General features: G+C 36.5%; 1 protein-coding gene across 2 annotated transcripts in view; it reads right to left on the bottom strand.

The window, feature by feature from the left end:
• Nucleotides 1-3,664: 3,664 nt before the first annotated feature.
• DDX1 (DEAD-box helicase 1) overlaps nucleotides 3,665-26,038 on the bottom strand; it is a 34,847-nt gene continuing 12,473 nt past the window's right edge. For both annotated transcript variants that reach the window (XM_038560815.1, XM_038560816.1), the window contains exons 11-26: nucleotides 25,567-25,643; nucleotides 25,340-25,454; nucleotides 24,488-24,626; nucleotides 19,746-19,806; nucleotides 16,026-16,124; nucleotides 15,048-15,137; nucleotides 13,850-14,038; nucleotides 13,152-13,203; nucleotides 10,942-11,088; nucleotides 7,875-7,966; nucleotides 6,261-6,333; nucleotides 6,040-6,112; nucleotides 5,916-5,958; nucleotides 5,086-5,181; nucleotides 4,677-4,797; nucleotides 3,665-4,004 (exon numbers count right to left, since the gene is read on the bottom strand). In XM_038560815.1, the coding sequence (XP_038416743.1) occupies nucleotides 3,874-4,004; nucleotides 4,677-4,797; nucleotides 5,086-5,181; nucleotides 5,916-5,958; nucleotides 6,040-6,112; nucleotides 6,261-6,333; nucleotides 7,875-7,966; nucleotides 10,942-11,088; nucleotides 13,152-13,203; nucleotides 13,850-14,038; nucleotides 15,048-15,137; nucleotides 16,026-16,124; nucleotides 19,746-19,806; nucleotides 24,488-24,626; nucleotides 25,340-25,454; nucleotides 25,567-25,643 (1,598 nt within the window). In that variant the 3' untranslated portion in view covers nucleotides 3,665-3,873. The remainder of the gene's footprint in view (nucleotides 4,005-4,676; nucleotides 4,798-5,085; nucleotides 5,182-5,915; nucleotides 5,959-6,039; nucleotides 6,113-6,260; nucleotides 6,334-7,874; nucleotides 7,967-10,941; nucleotides 11,089-13,151; nucleotides 13,204-13,849; nucleotides 14,039-15,047; nucleotides 15,138-16,025; nucleotides 16,125-19,745; nucleotides 19,807-24,487; nucleotides 24,627-25,339; nucleotides 25,455-25,566; nucleotides 25,644-26,038) is intronic.

The raw sequence follows: 26,038 nt of genomic DNA, 5'->3' as shown, positions 1-26,038 counted from the left end.
TATCTCATTCAGACTACAGTAAAGTGCATAGTTTCCTCTTAAGTCAGAAGAATAAGGTAAAAAAATGTGACTAAATGGTTTTGCCCATTTAGAACTGGCTGGAAACCAATATTTAAAAAAAAAAAAAATCTAGGCTCTTCTGTCTCTGCCATACACACTTCTACCTTAATAAAAAACTTTTTTTAAATAAAGGAAAAAAGAAAAAAAGTTTTGTGCCTTATTTACAAGCTGAACATTGTGGAACAATGATGGTGGTGAGGTGGGGGTGGGGTGAGGGTGGGGTAAGGTGTCTGTGCAAAGAAGCCACGTGTAAGAGTTAGGTGACCTCTCCCCACCAGCACCAATTCACACACCATACCAAAAGCCAATATGTAAACAAACTTTACTTTTTAGGATTTTTTTTTTAAGATTTATTTATTTATGACAGAGAGAGAGGCAGAGACACAGGCAGAGGGAGAAGCAGTCTCCATGCTGGGAGCCCGACGCGGGACTCGATCCTGGGACTCCAGGATCACGCCCTGGGCCAAAGGCAGGCGCTAAACCACTGAGCCACCCAGGGATCCCCTGAAAACAAACTTTAAATGCAAAAAGTATCATTTGTTTGTAAAATAAATTACACAGACTTCTTCCTCGTTAGTGTGCGTGTCAACCAGTACAACCCTCACAGAAAGTGATCTGGTAACGACCCTGAAAAATGTTCATAAGCATCATTCACCTTCATTCAACAATGCAGTTTCTAGGAATCCAGGGGCAAGCAACCCAAAAGAGATAAAAAATGTGCACAGCAATAAGCAGTATAAATACTATAAAATATGGTATAAGCACTTTTATCTCCTGGACTTCACTGAATGCTTAATAGAATCCTGAATGATGAGAATTACTCTCACCATTTCCATAAGCAAAGAAACTAAATCTCAGGCTAAGGAGCTGAGCTGGATCTGGCTCGCCTGGGTCAGGACTGGATTCACACTCGGGTTCACACCTCCTCAACCTCCTCAGTGCTCAAAGCAGCAAAAATGGATCAATCATGTAATTCACAGCACATCACAGATTACACCGTCACTGAAGTATTTTCAACAAGGAAAATGCTTTTGGCAAATGAAAATACAAAATTGTATATACAGTAGGACCTAAACTGTACACCAAAAATGTCACAGGAAAAAAAAAATGAACCAAAATGTGATTTCCTCTGAAAGTGAGAAGTCAAAAGGATAGAGGGGTGGACACTGTTCTAACCTGAAATTTCCATTTCTGTTTCTGTTTATAATAGGAAAAATATGTGCTAATGAGGTAAGCGAGGTTTCAGTGATCTTATTAACTATCGCCGGTCCTTGAGACTCGGTTCTCTTTCACACGGTACATCCATAAACAGAGTCAGAGAAGCTCACTTGAGTTTATTAATATTTGAAATAGAAAAAAGAAAAAGCCCCAAACACAAAACCAGCCACTAGGAAAGTATAACTCTACCAATGAAAGCCTGAAGATAGCTTCCAAGAGAACAGAATAAAAGACTAGATGAGGAGGTATGTGCCCAGAGCCGTAAGCCCCAGGCCGTGACTAGGATATCTGAAGGTGGGGTGAGGCTTTGTATTCCTGTGTAGCAGGGAGACTACAGAAGAACTACAGGCACAGGGTGTGTGAGGACTTGCAAACCCTTACGTTGTAAAGGCTGAAGCTAGGAGTCAGACTCACAGGTGATGGTTAATATTGAACATTTTCTGGTCTTTCCCGTATCCCCGGCGCCCTGTATTAGCTGAGGTAGACCTAACCATATGGTGGCTCAGAGAAGACACAGCCAGAGGTGTGGCACCACCCCTACAAGGTCTTCCTTGTCTGGTCCCACTGCCATTCCCTGAGTAGGACACTGGCTAACACCATCTCTGAGTTCCAGCTCGAGAGAGGAGAGAACGAGCAGGTAGAGGGCGTGACCAAGAAGTTGTATGCATCACTGCAACGTGTCCCCCACTAACCAGAACCTGGGAAAGCCAGTCTCCCCAGCTAGGCAATCCGATATCGATTATAAGTCAGGAGGTTCTGTTCCTAAAAGGAAGGAGGGGAGCCATTAGCGTCCCTCATGACTCAGTGACCACTTTAAAGCAGACCTTTACATTCTTACCATGAATCCAGACACCTGAAGGAATGGGTATCTGGAAGCAGGGACTTAGAGTAAAGGCAAGGATTTCTGGTGATGTGAGTAGAAAGAAAAGGGCCAGCCAGGTCTCCAGGCAAGCCCTCTGCTGGCCGGGTCACACACAGCTTGCCCTTTTAGAAACTCTGTTGCCCAAGTCAAATGCAGTTGGACAGTAATTTGCAGAGGAAAAGCCCAATAACCACTTTCAGTCTCCATTCCTCCCTGGCCTACCCATTTGGACCTGAGGATCATCTTCCAACAGAAGACAAAGGGTCAAAGCTGAGACTAGGGTACCCAAGTTCCAGCTCCACTTCTCCGAACAAGGCCCCGTTGGCATAAATTCCTCCAAACTGCACTTCTGCATGTATAAAAGGAGGACACAAACAAGATCAGACCTCCCCTAGCTCCAGTATTTAAACGGTCCAGATCTCAGTCTTCTCCTTGCTGTTTATCAGTTAAAAATCCCTTTCTAAAGCAGTGATTAATGTGCGTGGACACTGCAGAGAGCTGTCATCGCTCCCAGATCAGCTGGGGAGGTTCTAGGACAGCCAAGCAACGTGGTCTAAATGTGAGAGAACGGTATTCTCATCATTTCACACAAACGATGACTCAAAATACTAGGCAACGGTTCTCCCACTGCTAATGTCTACAGTGAGTTTCACTTAAGATTTTGTTTAAAGAAAATATTTCAGTGCTAACAGGTTTGGAAACCATCACACGAGAATTTATAATAGCCTCTGTTCTTAAGGAATCCTAGCACAGGAATAATACCTTATTAACTAAGAGTCGAAAGGCACAAAAGAACAATTCAATTTTATCTGTCTAAATTTTCTCTTTTCCTCCTGGTATTTTAGGTAAAAAGGACAGAGAAAATATATTCCAAAGAACTGGGTTTAATTTTAAAACGTAGAGGAACAGCATAATAGTTTTGTCTTTTAAGTAACTATCCTCTAGAAAGAAAAGGTCTTAAAAAGAAGATAAACAGGGGATGCCTGGGTGGCTCAGTGGTTGAGCATCTGCCTTTGGCCCAGGGCGCGATCCTGGGGTTCTGGGATCAGTCCCACATCAGGCTCCCTGCATGGAGCCTGCTTCTCCCTCTGCCTACGTCTCTGCCTCTCTCTGTGTCTCTCATGAATAAATAAAATATTAAAAAAAAAAAGAACCTTCCAAATACATCTTTGCTATCACCATCATACACTAGCCCTCAATCCCTAGACACAGAACCTTTTCTATCTCTCTAAAAAAACTCAAGGCCCCCTAAAACTAAGCTGCCCTTCTGTCCTGGGATCACCCAATTTTCTTTCCCATCATGAGTCTCCCCTCCAGCTTCAGCCTACACCTAGGCAACTATAACCATCTCAAAAACATCTCTACTTGGGACCACTTCCTATGATAAATTCTACTCAAGATAATCACTGGTGGTTCCATGCAGGTCCTCCACAAAATTAACATACCTATAAACTTTATCTGGTAAACCTCCAGTTTTCTTGAAAAAGAAAACTATCAAATAACTTTAAAAATAAGACACAAATCTTCATAAAAATATAGTCATCAAATTTATTATTCTCATTAGGTTGCCATTTTATGAAGAATTCCTAAGATTAATGTTTCTTGACATGCAAGAGTTAGCATTAATAGCTTATGTTACTATAAATACTGCTGCTTGGAAGCAGTACAACTGTTTTTAGAGTTTTAAGACTACAGAATTTTATTATTCAAATCTTATTCAGTGTATGTTAAAATCAGAAGGTTCTGAACAGCTGGTTAGGAAGGTAGCCAAGATGCAGGAAAGATGTCTGCGCCTCCTTTTCAAGGGCAGCCAACTCTTGAACCGTAGGTGCCAAAATATCCACATGGCCTTTATAGTTTCCACCTGCATCACACACACAAATTATAAAGTAATATAAATGACATGCTTGAAATAACTTGTCAGCAATACTTTGGCTCAATTACATCCGTTTATACATTGCTTCTAGCAATAAAAATGTACTACTGGGCAAGTCATCTCCACAAGTGAGTTTTAAAGATGTTAAATCCATATAAATGAATGATCAGGCCTCACTAATAGTGTCCCAGAGCCCCTAGCAATCCCTCCCCCTCTCCTTTTTTTTTGGTTTTGGAAACCACTAGCTCAGTAGCCTGAATCTTAAAAAAAAATTTCAGGAATGAGCTAAGGGCATTCCAGGCAAAGGAAATTTTATACTGGGTTACCGCTTGTATTAAATTAAAGGTTTTCAATTCTTTGTTCCAAATTGTCATTATACTCGTTTCCTAATAATTCTGTAAATGTTCAACTATTCTTTGTGACATTAATACCTCAAGAGAAACAGCTAAGCTGCTGTCCTCCATTTGCATACAAATCACACAACTAGAAACTGCTATAAGACAGGTATGGATAAAGTGCTAGGAGAGTAATAAGGAGGAAATGATTAATAAGCTAAAAATAGACACCATGATGAAATGAAATTACTGTCTTCTACACACTGAAGCCCAAGAAGGACACATTCACATTTAGAATAGAAATAAAAGTAATTTAAAAGCTTACCGCCAATGGCCCTTTTCTGACCATAGGTAACTTTCCCATCAAATTCATCCACTGGTACCTTTATATCTGGTTCAACCTGAGAAATGGTGCAATTCAGATGCTCTTCGATCTCAGACAGCAACTATGAAGGGAAAGGAAATATAAAAAGCATTTTCAAATAAAAATTTCATTTGACAGAGTTGCATTTTAACAGCATCAAATAACACCAGAAAGACTGTAATACTTAGTATAAATGGAAGATAGATTTCTGAAAAGATAAGCTCACAAGTTACAATTTACAAACTATAACTAACATTACAATTAATTACTCTTCCTTACAGCTGACAAAGAGATAAAAGCTGAGGTATTACTTTTATAAGTAAATGTGGTCTATTTTTGCCAATTTTACTATCTTTTTTAGGAATCTTACCTGCATCTCATTGTACCATATGGTACAACCACCATCTTCCTTGAGTCTTGTGTTATAACATCCTTTTCCACGGCTGCTACATACATGGTACCACACCTACATGAAAGATGTAAAAAATAATTAACATGCATGGAGACTGAAATATGCTATATTTCTTTATTCTCTTAATAGTTTTTTAAAAATGGCTTATCTCCTCAAGGAACCAGAAAAATAGATTGCAGTATGGTATGTCATCCAATTACTATCACCATTCAGGAGCTCATTAACTAGGTCTTCTGAAAAGAGTTCTTTCTGAAAATAATCCTGAAGTTTTCCTAAAACGCATGTTAAATCCAGAAAATAATTCTCAGATAAAAACAAAAATAAATACTGGAAAATGCTATATCAAGATTTTTATCAAAAAATAAAGTCCAAATGCTTTCTATAATAAAGCAAAAAACAAAATGAACAGGTAGTTTTGGACACTGAGTTTGTGGGAGTTCCTTATTCTTGCAACTGTTCTATAAGGTTATATAAAATTATATTGTAAAATGATAAGTTACCACCCTCTCCCATCTCTTCTGTGGGATGATGTCAGAGAGGGTCTAAATAGTTTTTGGTGAAATGAGTATATTAAAGGTATTAGTGAAAATTACATTTCACATTTTTCCTTTCTAAACTTCATTCTACCACTGGTCCATTCAAGAATATTGAGAAGATGCCATTAAAAAAGTTCACTTATATTCCATATGCAACTAAATACAATGTATATGGAAAAATCAAACTGCTTTTACTTCCAACATCAAAATGACCACACAAACAGTGAATTAACACAGCACTGAAAAGATTACCTTTTCTTTCTCTGTTGCCACCAGGGAAATGGCCAGACCCATCCTGAAAGATTTTTAAAGTCTTTATTAGACTTTATTCCTCAAGTACAGAAGCATAAAAAGAAAAAAAGAATTATAGCAGTACCTTTCAGCTCTTCCTACTCTGCCGATTCGATGTACGTAGTTTTGCTTTTCGTCAGGCAAGGTGACATTTATAACTGCAAATAAAAACAATTATTACCAACTGCCATTAGTTTCTAAAATTTTCAACCATATTAGATATTTTCTAAATATTTTAAATACATTAGAGTGTTTACTTTGAATTCCATAAAATTTAAATTGCAGTTCTAAAAACTTTCTCTTTACCATAAGGAACACCATGGATATCAATTCCTCTGGCAGCTACATCGGTGCAAATCAAGAACCTCACATCTCCTTTCTAAAGAGAACAGAGAGGAGAGAGAGGAATTTATTAGTACATATACTAAAAAATAAATACAAATACCACCATTCCACTAAATGAGACATCTAATAATAGGTCATTATCAGATTAGAGGTCCAGATATTCATAATTCATTTGACTAAGTCTTAAATTTTTAAGTTATGATCTACTAAAACAAGATATTTAAGGTGAATAGAATCAATAATTGGATTCATTTTTTCTTTTCTTTTTTCTCAAACCAAAGATATTAAACTGCTATAATTTGGCTATATCTTTAGAAATCCTGACTGGTTAATTCAAAAGATAAAATTAGAAAAAAAAAAAAAGATAAAATAGAACAGAATGCTAAAATATAAGCATTATCTTTACCCCTGTATTAAAACAAATTCAGAATACTATGTATTTTACCTTGAGGTTACACTTTTTGTGACAATAGATAAAATCCTAAGAGAAGGGAACAGAGTGGGCCCCTAGTGCTCTCACCAAGGAAATAGAAATTAGCCTTTAGATGTCATTTGTGCCTCAAGGCACAGCAAAGTTAGAGATGGGGTGGGGAAGGGCATGCTGACCTGTGGTCCAGCATAAGACCCTGGGTCGGGAAGGGTGGACACACACGCTGAAATGCGACCATGCAACATGCTTCAAGATCCACATTTTGCTCAGCATGGAAGCATAATCCAAAGTTCCTAAACTCAGTACTTCCCATCTTTTATTCATGCAATCAATGGGTCTGAGAGAAAATGCTATTTGTACTCTCCACTGGGGGGGGGGGGGTCAAAATATAGGTAAACGGTGAGAATGCTGTGGGGGCAGGCTATTGACATCATGTTCTAAGTGGCTAAGGCCCTACCCACCTGCACCAAGTGCTAAACAACCTGTTCACAGGCTGCCAGCATGTAACTGGGACAGTGCGCCTTAAACAATTACAAGTATTTTTAATTCCACAAAACCATATTCTTGAAACCTGCCTTAAGTTAATCTACAAATTAACTTCTCTGTGGGCATTACTAAGACTGATCAAAAAGAAAAAAAGACTCACAGATACAGTTTAACTATCCCATGATGCTTCTCCTAAAAATATATACCGAAAGAATTTAACTGAAACTTCCTTAAGCTGAAAATTCTTATTACAGTAGTGTCATGCAGAGAACATATAATTTACCAATTGACTGCTAAAAGATGACTAAGCCCTGTCATGGCAAGGAAATACCAGCAGGGTAAAAGTCTTTTGAAGTTTCTAGGACAAGAATTGCTTTAATAATATTAATTGGAACAGGGGCGCCTGGGTGGCTCAGTCGGTTACGTGTCTGCCTTCAGCTCAGGTCATGATCCCAGGGTCCTGAGATCAAGCCCTGTGTTGGGGTCCCTGCTCGGTGGGGAGCCTTCTTCTCCCTCTCCTCTCTGCTATGCTTTCCCTCACTCTTTCTCTAATTAATAAAATCTCATAAAATAATAATAATATTAACTGGAACTGGTTAAAATTGGCAACAATTCCCCTCTTAAGTATTAAGGAACTGTAGTCAACTAAACAGCAGTACCTTAAATCTTTCCAAGTTTTGCTTCCTCTCATGAGGCTTTCTGTCCCCATGAAGACAAACACATGAGAACTGGTGTCCTTTTTTATCAGGTCCTAGTGAAAAGCACATTAAGCAGTTAACTTTGGAAAAACATTACACCTAAGATTATGTCAAAACACCAATAGCAAAAAAAAAACACAAAAAACAAAAAACCAATGGCATTCAGACTACAATGGTGCCACAGAATTACACAAAAATCTATACCCCAATTTGCCATAAACCGTGGTTAACACAATTTCTGTCATAGGGAAAATGCCATTAAAATAAATTCCAGGAGCATTAAAACTGATTTGCTTTGAAGGATGTTTTTAAGTCACTTTTCCTGATCTGCAGAAGTAGACGGAACAATATGCCAATTAGGATGTGTTACTAAAAGGAAAACATGTGTATAGCAGCAACCTCTCCTATCCCACGTAAAGCAAAGAACCAAAAAGCAAGAGAGAACAGTCCTGGAGGAACCAATATAGGTATTATCAAGTTCATGCCTTACTAAAGGTCACGTCCACAAGCCTACCCTCCTCAGGATGTTCTAAACAGCTTACTAACAATTATGCTGTAACTACTCTCCATAGTAAATTTTAGGTTAAGTAACAGATACTTCAGAATTCAAGGAAAAATAGGTCATGAAATCTATCCACCCAAAATGACTAACAGAATTAATTATGCAGAGGAGAAATAATAGGTAATCAGAACTTCTAGAGGCCTACAGGTTAGCCCTTACTACATTCTAAATTCAAGTGGTTTAGGAAAGTATCACACATACACACTCCTACTCCCCAGCTGAGTTGTGTATAGAGAGGGATCCTTTATTTCCCTCTATTAAAGCTCTGAAGTTCTGGTATATATATTGTGCTATTTTGGTTTTAGTAACGGTTTGGGAAACTTGATTTTTAGACAAAGGTATTCAGAATATTTAGGGAAGGATGATAAAAGGAACTAAGGAATATTACTGCTGGCATTTCTAACCAAATAATCAAATCCTCCATTCAAAACCAACATGGGCAGAAAGAATTATTTATTACAAAACAATCACTATAACTAAAATACTCGCCAAGCAAGTATGCTTGCCATGACTCAAAAAAAAAAAAAAAAAAAAGAGTACTAAGCTGTTCACTATAATGAACAATATAGCCTGTTCTTTATATGACTTTTAGTTCAAGCTTCTTAAACATTTCAAGTTCTGGCTCCTTGATGTAAATCAGTTATAAAAAGAGACAGGTTAGATGACTTCTTCCCATTATGAAAGCAGGACTTCTCTGTTAACCTTGTACATCTGTCAATTTTTCCTTTATATATCTTTACATTTATTATATTTTCAAACACAGCAACAATGAAAGAATTCTAAAAGTGAATAGCTGTATTTTCACCTCCTAGATTATATCATTAACATTTACTATATTTGCTTTACTGCCTATCTAGCCTTCTATCAATTCATTTTTATATTTTTGATGCATTTCAATGTAAATTGCAAATATCTGTACACAGTTCAGCATGCATCCCTTAACTAGAATGCAGTTATTTGTTTAGGTTTTATTGTTTTCCTTCGAGGTGAAAGTTACATACAAGGAAATGGACAAATTTTAAGTGTATGTCTGCTGACTTTTGACAAATGCACACACCTTTGTAGCCCAAAGCCCTATCAAGATAGAGAATATGAATGTCACCCCACAAAGTACCTCATGTCCTCTCCCAGATAACCCTACTCCCATTCTACTGGGGGAAATCACCATTGTGGTTGTTTTTTTTTTTTTTTTTTTTTCCCATTCTAGATCAATTCTGACACGTCTAGAACCTCACACAAATGGAACCATACAGTATATATGCTTGTGTGAGAAAGCTTTCATTCTGCAAGCTGTCTGGGATTCACCTATTGCTGCTGGGTCCACCAGCAGTCCATAACTATTTCACATCTGGTTTAAGCCACTCCCCTACTGACCACCCAGTGTATCTTCAGTTTGGGGCTATTATAAATAAAGCTGTTGTGACCAATCTTGCCCATAGCTTTTATCAATATATCGTGTATAAATTTTACTTATCTTGTGTAAATTTTACTTATCTTTAGGAGTTGAATTACTAAGCCAGAAGACAGCAATGTTAAATTTTAAAATGTAAGACCTTTTACCAACATGGCTGTACAGCAAGTGTTTTGAGTGCTCCAGTTGCTCTATATCCTCGCCAAAACTTTTTTTTAAACCTAGCCATTAAAAATGAGTGTACAATGGTATTACACTATGATTTTGCATTTCCCTAATGACTGAGCATGTTGAGGCTTTCTTCATGTTGGTTTATGTTTCATGTTATAAGGAGCATAACATTAGACTCATTATTAAGTATTTTATTACATAATGATGTTCTTCATTTCTAGTTAATATTTTTGTCTTAAATTCTACTGCATCTCTTGTTAACATAGCTAGACTTTCTTTTGATTAGCGGTTTAGTGATACATATATTTTTTCAGCCCCTTTCGATCTTTCTATGTCCTCAGGTTTTAAGTATGTCTCTTGTAAAGAGCATCTAGGTAGATTTTATCCACTTTAACCATCTATGTCTCTTAACAGAGGACTTTATCCACTGAGACATACTGTAGTGTGTACTCATATATTCAGATTTTTCCACCAGCCATCTTACTCTGTAATTTCTAACCATTCTGTTTTCTTCTTTTTTTCATTCTTTTTCTCATTTTTCTTCTTCCTTTCTTAGTCTTTTAGAAGATTTTTTCTCATTTATTGGTTTAGAAGATATACATTCTATTATTTAATGATTATACTTGAAATTTTAACATTAATCAATAACATTGCCCTTCTTCCAAATGATAGCAGGGCCTCAGAACACTGTAATGAAACTCTACCTGTGTGGAAAGCCCTGTGTTCCTAGGGCTTATCATATGAAAAAGTACTGGATAAGCACAGCTACTTCCACCATCACTGCTTTAAATTCTGTGCATGCATTTTAGACTGCATCAACATGAGACTAATAATCTATTAAATGAGGAAATAAACACAATTTATCTCAAGTGAGGAAACATTACCTCCTCCTTGTTGCATAAAATATTGCTCCAAGTTATCACAGTCAATTTTGGTTCTACAGAAAATAATTGCTTGATCCATCTTGTGTTCCTTGATTGCCCGGACAGCATACTCCCCCTTCAGGATTTTAATAGCTTCAGACCACATCTCTTGAATACCACAATAACACAACAAAAACGAAAAAAAGAATTTCAATCTAAAATTATTATAAACACACAAAATTACAGTTATAGACTTAATGCTTAACTTAGTTAAAAAACTGACTTAAGTATTATAGATAAAAATAAGTAATATTAAGATAGGATGAAATGGTGAGATTATCTATTCACTCATTTATTCCTATTTGTTAATGTACATTTATGCCGGTTTTTGGGGCACCAAAATAACTATAACCATACCTCTTATAAGGAAAAAGACATGTAAACACACAAGTAAACAGAACTTCGTACCTGTAACAAAACTCCGTTCTTACCTCTTGTGGACAACTAATCATATTCTTGCCTTGCATTAACTTCCCTAACTGCTCAATAAATGCTTACTCAATTATTTTAACCTCTTTCAAAAATAATTAATGTACTTTTTAAATCAATCTAACACCTGAAAGTTCATACTTCTCTATGGTTTAAAAACTGTACGTCAAACTAAGTCATTTCTTAGCCATCACCCCCCATGTCTATGATTCCGTGGGAAGCTATGCTACAGTTACCAAATTAAAATGCAAAATTTTAATTTTGGAACCCATCGTATTTCTGAAGTCTCTCTAGTCATACCTAATCACTATATAAACTAAGCAAACATTTATAAGAAAAAATAAATGAACAATTTTTATTTTACAAAATGCATTTTCGAAAGTGGGAAGACCCATCATTTTGAGCCATCAGTGTCTCTGCACTTCAACAGTTAAGGCTAGTGGAGCATGTACTTTATACATGTGGAAGTGCACATAAAATTGAATTCAAAAAGGGACACCTGGGTGGCTCAGCAGTTCGGCACCTGCCTTCGGCTCAGTTCGTGATCCTGGGATCCGGGATCAAGCCCCACATCGGGCTCCCTGCAAGGAGCCTGCTTCTCCCTCTGCCTATGTCTCTGCCTCTCTCAGCCTGTCTCTCTCATGAATAAATAAATCTTTAAAAAAAAACTGAATTCAAAGGGACTCTATTTAATCAAGATTTCAGAAAATTCACCTCTCAGATACTTGTCATAAACCTACCAATGAATCCAACCATGAAGCAAATGATCCACCTGAGACATCTAACATCAAACATGCGTCCTAATGGCTCTGAGGTCTACTCTAGGTTCCCCAAGCACTATCCTTGCAATACGATGTACCTTCATAGATCTTAAAAGATTATGCACCTGAAACAGTCTCCAATCTGCACTGAAGTATCTTCGCTCAATTAAATGTTAGGCTTTTTAAAAAAAAATAAAAATTTAACGACTTAATGATATTCAGTTTAGGAGGATGAAAAAATCCTGGAGACAGATGGTGGCAATGAATGCAAAGTAGGAATGTACTTTATGGCACTGAACTTGATCCACTTGAAAATGGTTAAAATGGGAAATCTTGTGTTAGGTATATTTTACCACACACAAAAAGAATAAACTATTTCAAGATAACTCCTGTATCTTTCAAAAAATTGTAAGCTAAAGACATTTTCCCTTGTGACATTTCTCCTGGAATTCAAGGCCAATATAAAATCTGTTGCCAGAGAAATTTACTGATATCCCATGACCAATAAGAACTCCAAAATATTTGTGACTTAGCTGCCAAGAAACTAACATCTGAAATTCAGTGACTAATATTATTCTAAGTTGACAGATATCAGCCATTTCCCCCATTTCCTTATATTTTTGTTGCTTTTGTTTTCAGATTTCCTGTTCTAATTTTGTAGGTCACTTCAAAACCTTCATGAGAATAAGACAAGGCATAAATTCAATAAGACAAACCAATTCGTTTTCAGAATCTTTTTTTTTTTTTTTAAAGATTTATTTATTTATTTATGAGAGAGAGAGAGAGGCAGAGACACAGGAGGAGGGAGAAGCAGGCTCCATGCCGGGAGCCCGACGTGGGACTCGATCCCGGGACTCCAGGATCGCGCCCTGGGCCAAAGGCAAGCGCTAAACCACTGAGCCACCCAGGGATCCCCGTTTTCAGAATCTTTTAACACCATTCATTCATTCACTTATTCATTCATTCATTCATTCAACTTACCCGGACTATTAGCACCAGGCCTTGTGTTATCTTTTGCATGTACATCATCAGTCTATCAAAAGAAAAGGATAAAAAAGGTGTAACAAGTGGCTAAGGATTCCAAACAAGTATCACTTTTTTTAAAGGGAAAACTGTACCTAACTCTAGACTGCATTTCAGACATAATGTTCAGAGTATGTGAGTAAAACCACTTTCAGATTCAGAAAACCCCTTTATTAACTGTGGGTCTATGGCTAATCAATTTTAAATGTAATAATAAAAATGCAAAGTTGGCTTTTACAATATTGCATATTTACAATATTTAACATATCCTCATTTTTTAAAGGTAAACCTAAGAACAGTGGGGGAAAAAAGACCAGATGGACATATGAAATTGATTTTTAGGAAAATAATGAACCACAAGAGGACATTTTAACATTTTAATAAAATATTATTAAAAATAACAATCACTGTATCCGAAATTAGATCTATGTATACACATAATCCTATTCATTTATAAAAATTACATTGAGGAAGATGATTATAAAAGTAACTCTTACAGGGAAAAAAAATAAAAGCCCATCACTTATTCTGGATTCTCAACGCCTAAATTTCTCTGGTCAACGTGTTGGACTTTTCTTGATACTGGCTGTATCACCCAAGGCTTAATTTATGAAAGTTTTATTCTTCACAAATGGTTAATGGTGTATAGTACTCACTCTAATGTGGTTTTTCCCAAGCCTTTCCCAAAGTCTGTCAGCTTTGGGATTCACAGGGACAACAACATGGTGTACAGTGTCCGGAACAGAGTCTTCTCCTTTTAAATCAACCCATGTGGGAAAATGCATTATCTTCTCAGACAGCTTCTTCACATCAAAAGAATGTAATGTAGCAGAGCAAACAATCACCTAAGGGGGGAAAAAATTTAGATGAATTTTTATTATACAATAATAAAATATGGTAGCATATGAATACTAATGTGGGGCCCAAAGTATGTTATTTCTACGTAAGCAATACTCCTGGATCGTTCAGAGGCTAAAAGGCCCCAGGGCATTCAGGTATCTAATGTTAGAACCGGGTGCTAGCCTCGGCTGCTTCTACTTCTACTTCAAAACCCTCTGAACGACCCCTGGCTGGGTGACAGCCCTCTCCTTCCTCCTGTCCGAGAGTGGTGTATTCCTCGGAGTTTTGGTGTAATTCACACAGGGCCATCCCTCCAGTAATGAGGACAAAAAAGGACGCCAGAAGAAGTCATTGTCACCGAGAGAAAGAAAGGTAACTGATCAGAGGAAGCCACCACGCAATTTCAAGCAGCAAAATGATCAATCCAGCGTAGAACAAACAGAATAGTCAAAATGACTCTGGGCTAGCTAATCTCTCTGAACTATGGTCCCCCCACTGCCACAGAAACCATGCCACAAACTGCACGAGGTCCTACAAAGACTGAAAAGGTTTCTGAAGATCTAAAATCTTAAGTTACTATTTACTCCCTTCTCTCCCCTTAAAGCCTCCTCTATTTCTCAAATTCTTCCTAGGAAAGAAGGGTGAGAAAAATGAGTAATGTTTTTAGAACTAATTACAAAAGAAACCACTTTTTCAACTGCTCAAGATATTGCCTTCTCAAACAGGAAGCAGCCTGGAATATAAACTCTAAATGCTCTGTAGAAAAAAAAATAACGAGGAATTTTTTACTTATTATCTTCTGTGACACTTAATTTCCTCAAGTTCCCTTCTCTTTCATTTCTAGGAACAGCTTTTAAGATATTTCTTTGTATGTACTATTTAGTCAGGTAATAAAGAAAATGTTCTATACAGCAGTTATCTTAGAAAACACTAAAAATATAAAACAAAATGAACTAAGCAGTAACACATAACAACTGTCTACATGTATTTTAAGCTGCATCTGTCATTTCATACCTGAAGTCTTTTCCCATCAGACGTAATCTGAGGAATCTGATTGTGAATCCTATTTATAAAATCAGAGTAACCTTGAGAAAGAAGCCCATCCTGAATGAGAAGCAAAGAAAAGCATAATTTTATTTTTTAAGCATAAATTTTTTAATCAATATCTATATCTTTCTTTTGTGAATCAAATATAGAAAGATAATGTAAACAAATTCATAAGCATATATCTTCCCATGTTCTCAAAATGATTATTTTCTATCAGATAAAGTTATAAATTCAACTTTAAACTCCATGTGACTAAAATATGAAAAAGCTGACAATAATCAACCCAAGAACTATACCCCAGTATCCTAGAATGAATACAAGAGGTAACAGCTCCTACCACATATTCTTAAACATGATTTTAATATGAAAAAATGAAAACAAAAATCTTCAGTGCTAAAAAAAAAAAAAAAAAAATCACCTCATCTTGAAAATACTTTGGAAGTATATCTCAAGGGCCTCCAAGACATTAATGTCCTTAGAGTTCACAATGTTGCAACTATGACATGAAGAAATAACTGTAATGTATAAAATAATCTATGTATCAACAAAGATAGCTACTTGGGAGTAAAAAACAAATCTATGTATATAGTAAGGAGAGTGGTTAAATAAACCATGAAGTATCCATATAATAGAGCACTAGACAGCCTTTAAAAATTATTTTATTTTATTATAAGGACATGAAATACTTATGCCACTTTATTTAAAAAAAAAAAAAAAAAAAAAAAAGATTTCCTAGATTCCACACACCTTGATTTACTATGTATGATAGCATTTATATAAAGAATGGATGAAAATATACCACACTGGTAATAACGATTATTTCTAGGTACTGGGATCATGACTAAATTCTGTTTTTTCATCATTTTACATATTTTTATCTCCAAAAGCATAAGCAAACTTTTTTTTTTTTTTTTTTTTTTAAAGCATGACTATATTTCAACATACAGCTTCATCCAGGACCAGGAATCTAACTTGGGATAAATTCAGCTTTCCAGTTGACACTAAATCGTCTAGTCTTCCTGGAGTGCCAACGACTATATCTACCTGAAAAATATCAAAAGAAGGAAGCACCTAATGAAAACTGAAGCACTGTTATGATCACCATAAAACAGCAAACAATAGTGGTCTACTTACAGTGAAAACACACATACTGAAGTAGTCATGGTCAGCTCTAAATTCTCAGAACAGGAGTTTGCTAATAATGCCCTATTAGCAAACTTTGGTTTGGAATTAATGTGATGATTTTGGTAACTGATTTTGACAATCTTAACTGTTACATATAGTCTAATATATAAAAATTTGTATTTTCTGAGTGAATGAATTTATGGGAACTCCGAAATCAAACCAGGATTCAAATCCCCGCTCCACCATTACCCAGCTACATAATCTCAACCTACTTCATCTCTTCAAGTTTCAACTTTTTTCAAACGGGTGACACCTTCAGTTTTGCAAGATGGCTATGACAACTGAGAGATGAGATACGTAAAGCACTTGATGCCTAGTGTGCCAGGTGCTTGATAAATATAGTTGATAATGATGATGATCTGACTACCTCAGAACACAGTAATTACTACTTGTCAAATGCTTATAATGAACAGGCACCGTGCTAATGTTTTACAAGTACTATATCATCTCATGACCACCAAAGAAAACACTACTATTATTATTATTCCTTTTTTTTTTTTTTTTTTGTTTTAGTAGACTCCATGGCCAGCATGGAGCTTAACTCAGGGTCTGAGCACATGACCCTGAGATCAAGACCTGAGCTGAGATCAAGAGTTGGATGCTTAACTAACTGAGCCACCCAGGTGCCCTTATTATTCCTATTTTTAAATGAGGAAATTGAAATTTAGAATACTAAAATCACAAGAACTTAAATGACACAGCTCATAAGTACCCAAACTGGCATTTCAAACTCAAAGTCCAAAAATGAGAAAAGGTCTGACTCAAGAACAAGTATTATTTAACTTTTTATCATAAAAATTCTCAAACATAAACAAAGGGAAGAGAATAATGAACCTCACACCAGTACAAACAATGAACATTTTCCACTCACACTCATGGGCATAGTGATCAGGAATATGGGCTCTGAAGTAAGCTCTACCTAGGAGTTATAAGATCTTAGGCAAGTGACTTAATATTTAATATAAGCCCTCCTCCTAATCTGTAAAAATGGAGGAGAGAGGACAGCCCAGGTGGCTCAGCGGTTTAGCGCCGCCTTCAGCCCAGGGCATGATTCTGGAAACCCAGGAACGAGTCCCACATCGGGCTACCTGCATGGATCCTGCTTCTCCCTCTGCCTGTGTCTCTGCCTCCCTCTCTCTGTGTCTTTCATGAACAAATAAATAAAATATTAAAAAAAAAAAATGGAGGAGAGTAGTACGTCAGAGGCCGACTATAAGAACTGAATAAAGTATATGTAAGCATTTAGCCGTGCTTGGTCCATTTTCAGAAAGTAGCCAATAAATTATTTTTAAAGTGTATATATGGATGTGTGTGAGCACAAATAAGATATTATGTAAAATCATTCGATAAGTTAGGCAATTCTAAAAGAAACTTCTACTCTATTAATCAGCCACTTCTATTAATTATTTTTTCCATTGTAGACTACAAACATAACTTTCTCCTAACAAATTTATCACTGTTTAATCATTACTTCAATATCTCAGCCCCTGAAAAAGCAAAGCATTCGAATGCTTTATCATGCCAACATGAGGCGTTTATATTACCATAAAAAATAAGACTTTTCTGAAGGGACTTTCATTTGTACTGATAACTATAAGCAAGTCTCACTTCAAAATATGCCTAAAAATAAGATAAGGCCTGTTTAATGTATTAAGAACCAGCTATATGCAAGCACTGTGATAGGTGCTGTACATGCAATGAACAAAATACCATTCTGGTTCTGTAACATCTCTTTACTATAGGATTTCAACTCACATGTGAGTTTCTTCTTTCCTCAATTTCAGCAACTGAAGTCAGCCTGAAAACTCACTTTACATGAAATATACACACTAGGTCTCTCATGTTTAAAAAAACAACAACAAAAAATAAATTGAAAAAGTAAGAGAAGTATTTATATAACCTATATAACAGCACCAAGTACTCCTCTGGGCCTCAATTGCACATGTTGCATAACTGAGCAACTTTTAAGAATTACATAGTTCTTTCTACTCTCTCATTCCAAAGTGACTTCTAGCCCCAAATAAGACACAACACAGGACTAAAGCTGAGCCAGAGGATGACGGGAAATCGTAGGAGAGAATACAGAGGCAAAGAACATATTAGATCCCCTAAGTAGAATGGAACTGAATCCTGTCAAGAAAGTCACAGAATAACACTGCCTTTAATTTGCCATTGGATTTAGCCAGTACCACATTTTAGATATGACTGACAAAACATATAGAATTCCCTAAGAGCTCCACAGCTGGAAAATAGAGGAGTTAAGAAGCTTAATAACTTACGAGGAAAATGGATTTGGGTTAGAGGAGCCAAAAATGGGAATGGACATTAAATCTCTTACAACCACTAAAAAATACAGCACAGCAAATGAGAACATATCAAAGCAATATTACTATCTCAAAATGGTATTAACAAGTACGGTAATAGGATTCCTTACTTTTAATATGTTACACCAGGTCAATTCAAACCATGTGGCATAAAATTTGGTTTGACAGGGGCACCAATGGAACTGGAGGAAGTGGATGTATTTCCTCGCCATGACTCAGTATCAGGTGGTTTAGATTAAATGATAAAATATTTAGGAAAGGAAATGAAAGAGAAATTTGAAAGAGGCAAGTTATTTCATACATATGAAATATTTTATGAACTCCTATCTATATCTAGCTTCACAGAATAATGGGCACAGTTAAAAATATCCCAATCTCCTTCCCCAATAATGAGGATCATGGTCCTATCTTTGTCCTCTGTAACTGCAAGCCTGCACAGCCTCTGTAAGATGTCCTTTTATCGTTGCCTAAATTCCTCTCCCTCCTCCTAAACCAGTTGATCATTCTTCATCCTTCCTTTGGGTCATTGCCAAAACATCTATATTCTCTGCAATCCACTTGATTTACAGTTCTAGTCTTCTTCTTTTTTTTTAAGATTTATTTATTCCTGAGAGAGAGAGAGAGAAAACAGAAAAAAAAGACAGAGACAGAGAGAGACAGAGAGAGAGACAGAGAAAGAAGCAGGGATGCTGAGCAGGGAGCCTAATGTGGGACTTGATCCCAGGACCCCGAGATCATGACCTGAGCCAAAGGCAGATGCTTAACCCACTGAGCCATCCCCAGGCACCTTTCCATTTCTATTAACTCTAGTTTCTTCTTTTTCCATTATCACCAAAAGAAAGGACTCTGAAATTCACGAGAAAGCAAGAAGAAAATGCTCAAGTGCTCAAAAGAAAAAAAAAAAAGTGCTCAAAAGACCAAAAAAAAAAAAAAAGTCACGTATGCTGAATTTTGCATGAGGGGTTTGGAAGAAAATACTGTGCTGTATACTCCTAGGAAAAGACAAGACATACTTGCAACATGTTTCTGAACAAATTTTGTTTTTGATCTTGTTCTAATTTCAGCCTCACTTGATTTTTCTTGAATCATAACAGAACTACACCACCAAAATGACAACTCATAATGTAACCTCTTAAAAATTAAAAGTACAACTTACCCCATTATCCAAAACAGAGAGCTGATCCCGCGCTGCAACACCTCCAATTATCAGAAGCTCCCTGAAATAAATACCATAATGATAACGTAGAAAAAGATTAAAGCCTGCTTTATTGTTTGACTTGCATCCATTTCTTTAAAGTGGAAATTTAGGTTAAGTAACTGAGAAAGAATCCACACCAAAGGCTGGAGAAGCGTGGGAACCAAACACTTCATCTGTAGGAGCCACAGAAATACTCAGAGGCCCAAGTGCTGAGGAGTACTTGAGAGCTCAGAACCCAGAAGACATGGCTTCTCGTCTCCATGTCCTCCTGTACTAGGTTAATTCCTGATACCTTAAAATCTGCTTTCAATCTAACTTCTTGGACATTTGTAGTTGTATGCGTATAAAATAGCTCTGAAAGAATATAAAAATATCAATTTTTTAAAAGTTGCCTCCAGGTAGGATAACTAAAAACTGGGGGAGAAGATGAAAGGAGACTTATTTTTCACAGAATATTCTTTTGAATTGTTTGAATTTTTTTTCATTCCAAGTAAATTTTTGTTAATGTTTAGGTTAAAAAAAGATCACCTAAGCCAAGGCAATTTTATGGGGCAAAAGAAGTATTCAATAAATGGTGCTGGAACAAATGGATATGCACATGCAAAAGAAAGAAGTTAAACCTCTTCTTTATACTACACACAAAAATTGCCCAAAATTAATTACAGATGCAATTATAAGACAAAAAAACTATAAAACTTTTAGAAGAAAACAGAAGGGTACATTTTCATGACTTTGGGTTAGGAAAAGTCTCAACATATACAATACCAAAACAAAAGCAACAAATGAAAAAACGGACTTCATCAATTTATTAAAAACTTTTGTACAAGAGAGTGAAAAAACATCCCACCACATGAGTGAAAATATTTGCAAATCATACATCTAATAAATAATATTACACGGTATCACAATATATAAAGAACTCTCATAACTCAACAATAAAAAGACAACCCAACTGAAAAGGGGGCAAAGAATGTGGACATTACAAATAGCCAATAACCATAAGAAAAAATGTTCAGGGGCAGCCCTGGTGGCTCAATGGTTTAGCGCCGCCTTCAGCCCAGGGCGTGATCCTAGAGACCCGGGATAGGGTCTGCCTGCATGGAGCCTGCTTCTCCCTCTGTGTCTCTGCCTCTCTCTGTCTCTCATGAATAAATAAATTAAAAAAAAAAAAAAAAAGATGTTCAACATCATTAGGGATTACAGAAATGTAAATCAAACCTACTACTTTACATCCATCAGGATGGCTATAATCAAAATAAGAGTTAAATATTGATGAGGATTTGGAGAAACTGGAACCCTCATACATTACTAGTGGGAATGAAAAAATGATATTGTCACTTTAGAACACGGTTGACGTGTTCCTGAAAATATTGAATATGAAGTGTGATCCAGCAATTCCACTTGTAGGTATATACCCAGAAGAAATAAAAATGATGTCCACGCAAAAACTTGCACACTAATGTTCACAGCACAGGAGCCAAAAAGTGGTAACAACCCAAATGTCCATCAACTATGGATGCATAAACAAAAACATGGTGAGTGCATTTAAATGGGATACTTTTCATCAATAAAAATGAAGCACTGAGCATGTTGTGTCATGAATGAGTTCTGACAACATCATGCTGAGAGAGGCCAGTCACAAGAGAGCATATTATTGTCCATTCCCTTTAAAATGTTGTCAACATAAATAAATAAAATAAATAAATAAATAAATAATAAAAATGTCACCAACAGGCAAATCTACAGATAGAAAATAAATCAGTCTGCCTCAGCATGGGGACGTAAGAAGGAAGCCAAAAGGCTGCTAACAGGTGTTTCCTCTGAAAGTGAGAAGTTTAAGAATTGGTTCTGCAGTTAGCTGCACAACTCTGTGAATCTAATGAAGACTAAACCTAAACACTTTAAGAGTGGACTGTATGGTGTGTAAGTCAGATCTCACGAAAGCCATTTACAAAGACTGTCTCCTTAGGAAGCGGGCAAAATTACCTCCTGATACAGCCAGGTAATTTTCAATCAAATAACTATCATGTATCTTCCTTTATTAATTTTATTCTTAATGATCAGTCTTTTAAGAAATCCTACAACACACTAAGAAAGTAGATGACATTAACACTGAGTCTTAGAGCACTATGATTAAAAATAGGCTTTATGGTTTCCTATCTTCAATTCTGAACAATTTACATAAGAGAATAAATAACACAAAGAGCTTTCTCACCTATGAACATCCATATCTTGGCATATTTCCTAACCACCTACCACTCTAGAGCCATGACATTTCCTAAATTTGTTAAGATCAGATGCCAGATTGTCTATTTAAGAATCACCTGGAAGAGCTGCCATTCTTCTTTAAGAAAAAAAAAAAACTCTAATTCCTATTCCCTAGAAATTCTGACTCAGTATATCCAGGAGAGGACCAATATCTACCTTTGTATTTTTAGATAAGGTCCCAAAGTTCCCAGGTCTGAAAACTATGGTCCTTAAATCTATCATTCCTTCTCCTACAATACTTTATACTCTTATCCTCCTTCCTAATCAGATATATTTATCCCTATAAATTTAGCAGAAGATACCACACACCCCAATTTATGCTTATGTACAAAGTATCATAGGCTTGAGGAATATAAAAGAACAGCCCGGGACACCTGGGTGGCTCAGCAGTTGAGCACTTGCCTGCTCCTGGCTCACGGCATGATCCGCGGTCTTAGGATCGAGTCCCACATCAGGCTCCCTGCCTGGAGTCTGCTTCTTCCTCTGCCTATGTCTCTGCCTTTCTCTGTGTCTTTCATGAATAAATAAATAAATAAAAACTTAAAAAAAACAAAAACAAAAAAACCCCAAAAAAACAGCCTCACCTTAAGGATTGTAAAACTAAGTTGGGATGAGCAAAGCTATGCATATTTATAACAAGAGACACTAACACATGTTAGTGTATAAAGATTAAGGTGAGGCCTACAAAATCAGTGGTATCCAAGGTGTGAGAAAGGACTGGGCTGATACAGCTAGGTTAGCTTCACAGACTAGGACTTGAGCTGGGTTTTCCAGAAAGGCTCATTCGTACAGAATACCAAAATGAGTAAACCACAACTTTACCTTCCTAACAAACTGATTTTATTATCCATCTTCCCTTCTAGTCCCTGTCCATAGACATGTTAACCCTTTATACATAATTATAGCACAAAAATTCATTCATACTAGCATTTTACATTCTTCCAAAAAACACTTTCTTATGAAGAATTCCAAGTTCCTTACAAGGAACAGATGCCCTGCTTGTGTCCTCCTATAGTGACTTTCCCTATTGTATCCTCAAGGCATCTTACCCCATTTATTCCATTGTTTCTCTCCCATTCACACAATCCCCATGCTCCCAAACTTAATTCTGTGAAAGCAAAGACTTTCTCATTGTCATATCCCGGATCTTGAGCCTAAGACTTCACGTAGTAGATATTCAAATAGTTTCCAAATGAGTGACATGCATCAATCCTCAAAACAAAATTAATTATTTTACCTAAAAAAATTGTATTAAGTATAATTTATTCCTGAATAAATTTATTCTGTAAAAAAGATCAGTATTAAAAAGATGGCCCTGCATGATGTCAACAATCCTAAGTTTCTAAAATCAGTGGTGATGCTGGCACAACCTGACTATGCCCCTGAACCCTTTAAATGGTGACTTTTACAGTGTGTGAATTATGTTCCAATAAAAAAGGTAATTAAGAGCAAAGTTAACAAAAATCAAGCGACAAATCACCTCACAGAGTTTATAAGGTATGGCCTTCTTCAAAACAAAAGGGAATGCTACTGAGCGAGAAATTCTACAAGATCACTTAATTTATGGTCTCCCTCCAATGGTACCAAGAGCCCTCTGACTAGGTAGTAACCAATGAATGAAGCCCAAATGGAAAAATCCTCATTCCTGTGAGACAGGCTAGACCAGCATCCCCAAACTGTCGACCAACATGCTAGAAACAGTGATATATTTTCTACACAAATGAAGTGATGACTCTAACACTGAATGAAATGTTCCCCTTAAAAAATTAATTTTGGGTACATAGGTGGCAGCCAGTAAAGCCTCCAATTCTTGGTTTTTGGCTCTTGGTCATGATCTCAGGGTCATGGGATCAAGCCCTGCTTCAGATATACACTCAGGGACGAGTCTGCTTAAGCTTCTCTTTCCCCCTCCCTCTGCTCGACACTCCCCACTCGAACGGACATGCACATGCTCTAAAATAATAAATCTTTAAAAAATACAAAATAATAAAAAATTAATTTTTACTGATACTGTTTAGTAGACCATGACACTTCATGTAAGAGAAAAATCTCAACTCTTTTAAAAATAAATTTATCAAATAGGAGTTTTAGGAGTGCCTGGGTGGCATCCAACTCTTGATTTTGGCTCACGTCATGATCTCAGCATCCTGATATCCTTGTGTTGGGCTCTGAGCTGGGAGTGGAGCCTGCTTAAGATTCTATCTCTCCCCCACCCCTGACTCATGCTCTCTCTCAAAAAAGCCCCCCAAAATAAAAAATAAAAAATAAAAAAACTTAAGTTTTATATAACTAATTGCTACTATATATCAAAGTTAAATAGTTACATATTCACACCTATGCATATGTATGCACCCTGAATTTCTACTTCATTCTTTTTTCTTCCAAAACACCTCAAACTTAAACAGGTATCTGAGCGTAAAAGGAAACTTTACCTTAATTTAGGATTATCAATATATTTCTTAAACTGCTTGACGTTATTCAAAGTTTGTTCAGCTAACTCTCGAGAGGGCTCGACGATGAGAGCTTTTGGAGCATTGGGAAGAAACTTGGTTTGTGCCACCTGTGCGTTACCTTAAGAAAATAAAAATGATCGGAACATGTTCAAATCACATCTCAATATCTTTACTTGTATAGCACGATCACAAATATTCCAATATCAAAATTTTCAATAGCAACTGTCAAGAAGTATAGGGGATGATCATAAAATAAAGCTAAGATTCCTAAAATGAACTACAGCTTCTTTAAATTTACTTGCAATGATTACAACTGATATATGTTTTGTGATAAACAAGCTATGAAACATATTTACTTGAACTGAAATAGATTAGGCAACACATGGTAAGCATGAACTTTGGAGTCCACCTGCTTAGGTTTAAATTCAGTTCTACCACTTACTTGCAGTGTGACCTTGGGCAAGTAACGTCAAGTCCCTATTCCTCGAGGTCTTTGTCTGTAAAATGGGAAGAGTACTACCTTATAGGTTGTGAAGATTAAATGATCCATGTAAGCACTTAACACAGTGCCATGGCACTTAATAAGCACAATTTTATAAATACTAGATATCATCATCATGATCAGATTCCCCAAAATGCCTAAACTGAAACCAAATACTCAAGAGTTTATGAATTAGGTTTTGAAATTGAATTTTACTGACATGTTAAGTAAAGACGTGTGACTAAACCAGCAAAGGGAGCATGTGTAACTCCCTCACTACGAGAAGCCTCCTTACTGGAGTTTTTGCCAGTACCCCATTCTTGCAATTCTTACTCTCTCAGGAACAATACCTGTGTGCTGCGATTTGACAACATAACTATCCGATGCCTTGGCAAGAGCAACAAAACCATCTTTTGGTGGAAACTTAAATTCTTCTTCACCGAAGTTAAATTTTAGTTCAGCATTCTAGCATGGAATAAAGGAAGAAAACGAAAATTCTTAACCTAACAGCAAACAATCAGTATGAAACAATGCAGACCAAAGTAGTTTATAATCATAGCAACATTTTCCTGATTACCTTCAAAACACAAGCAGGAAAGAGGGCTTGGTTCTTCATATGTGGTGGTATTTCAAATGCCAGACCAAGGTCTTTTCCTAAAAATCAAAAAATCAAAAAAATAAATAAATAAATAAATAGAGAGAGAGAGAGAGAGAGAGAGAGAGAGAAAGCAAACTGATCAGAAAAGAACTTCCACACACTTACATCAAACCTACCAATCTGCCCACATCCATGCTTTCCTGTCCTATATCCGAATGTCAAACACCCCACTTTTTTACTTTACTCCCTAAAAGTGCCCTTCCTCCCCCACTCTACATTTTCAATCATTCCCTTTGCATCAAATCACCTTCATCAGACACTTCTACGAGACAGTCCATGGCATACAAGCATACTGTACATTAAAACACAGACAACCTCCTGGAATCCACATCTTCCTCTATTTACCTTTTACTTTTCTTCTCTCATTTGTAGTAAAACTCCCTGATTTCCA

Source organism: Canis lupus, chromosome 17 (assembly GCF_011100685.1).
Source record: "Canis lupus familiaris isolate Mischka breed German Shepherd chromosome 17, alternate assembly UU_Cfam_GSD_1.0, whole genome shotgun sequence".
In the NCBI taxonomy this organism is placed as follows: domain Eukaryota; kingdom Metazoa; phylum Chordata; class Mammalia; order Carnivora; family Canidae; genus Canis; species Canis lupus.
Note: the sequence above shows the minus strand (reverse complement) of the source record. Positions and strands in the feature narration are given on the sequence as shown.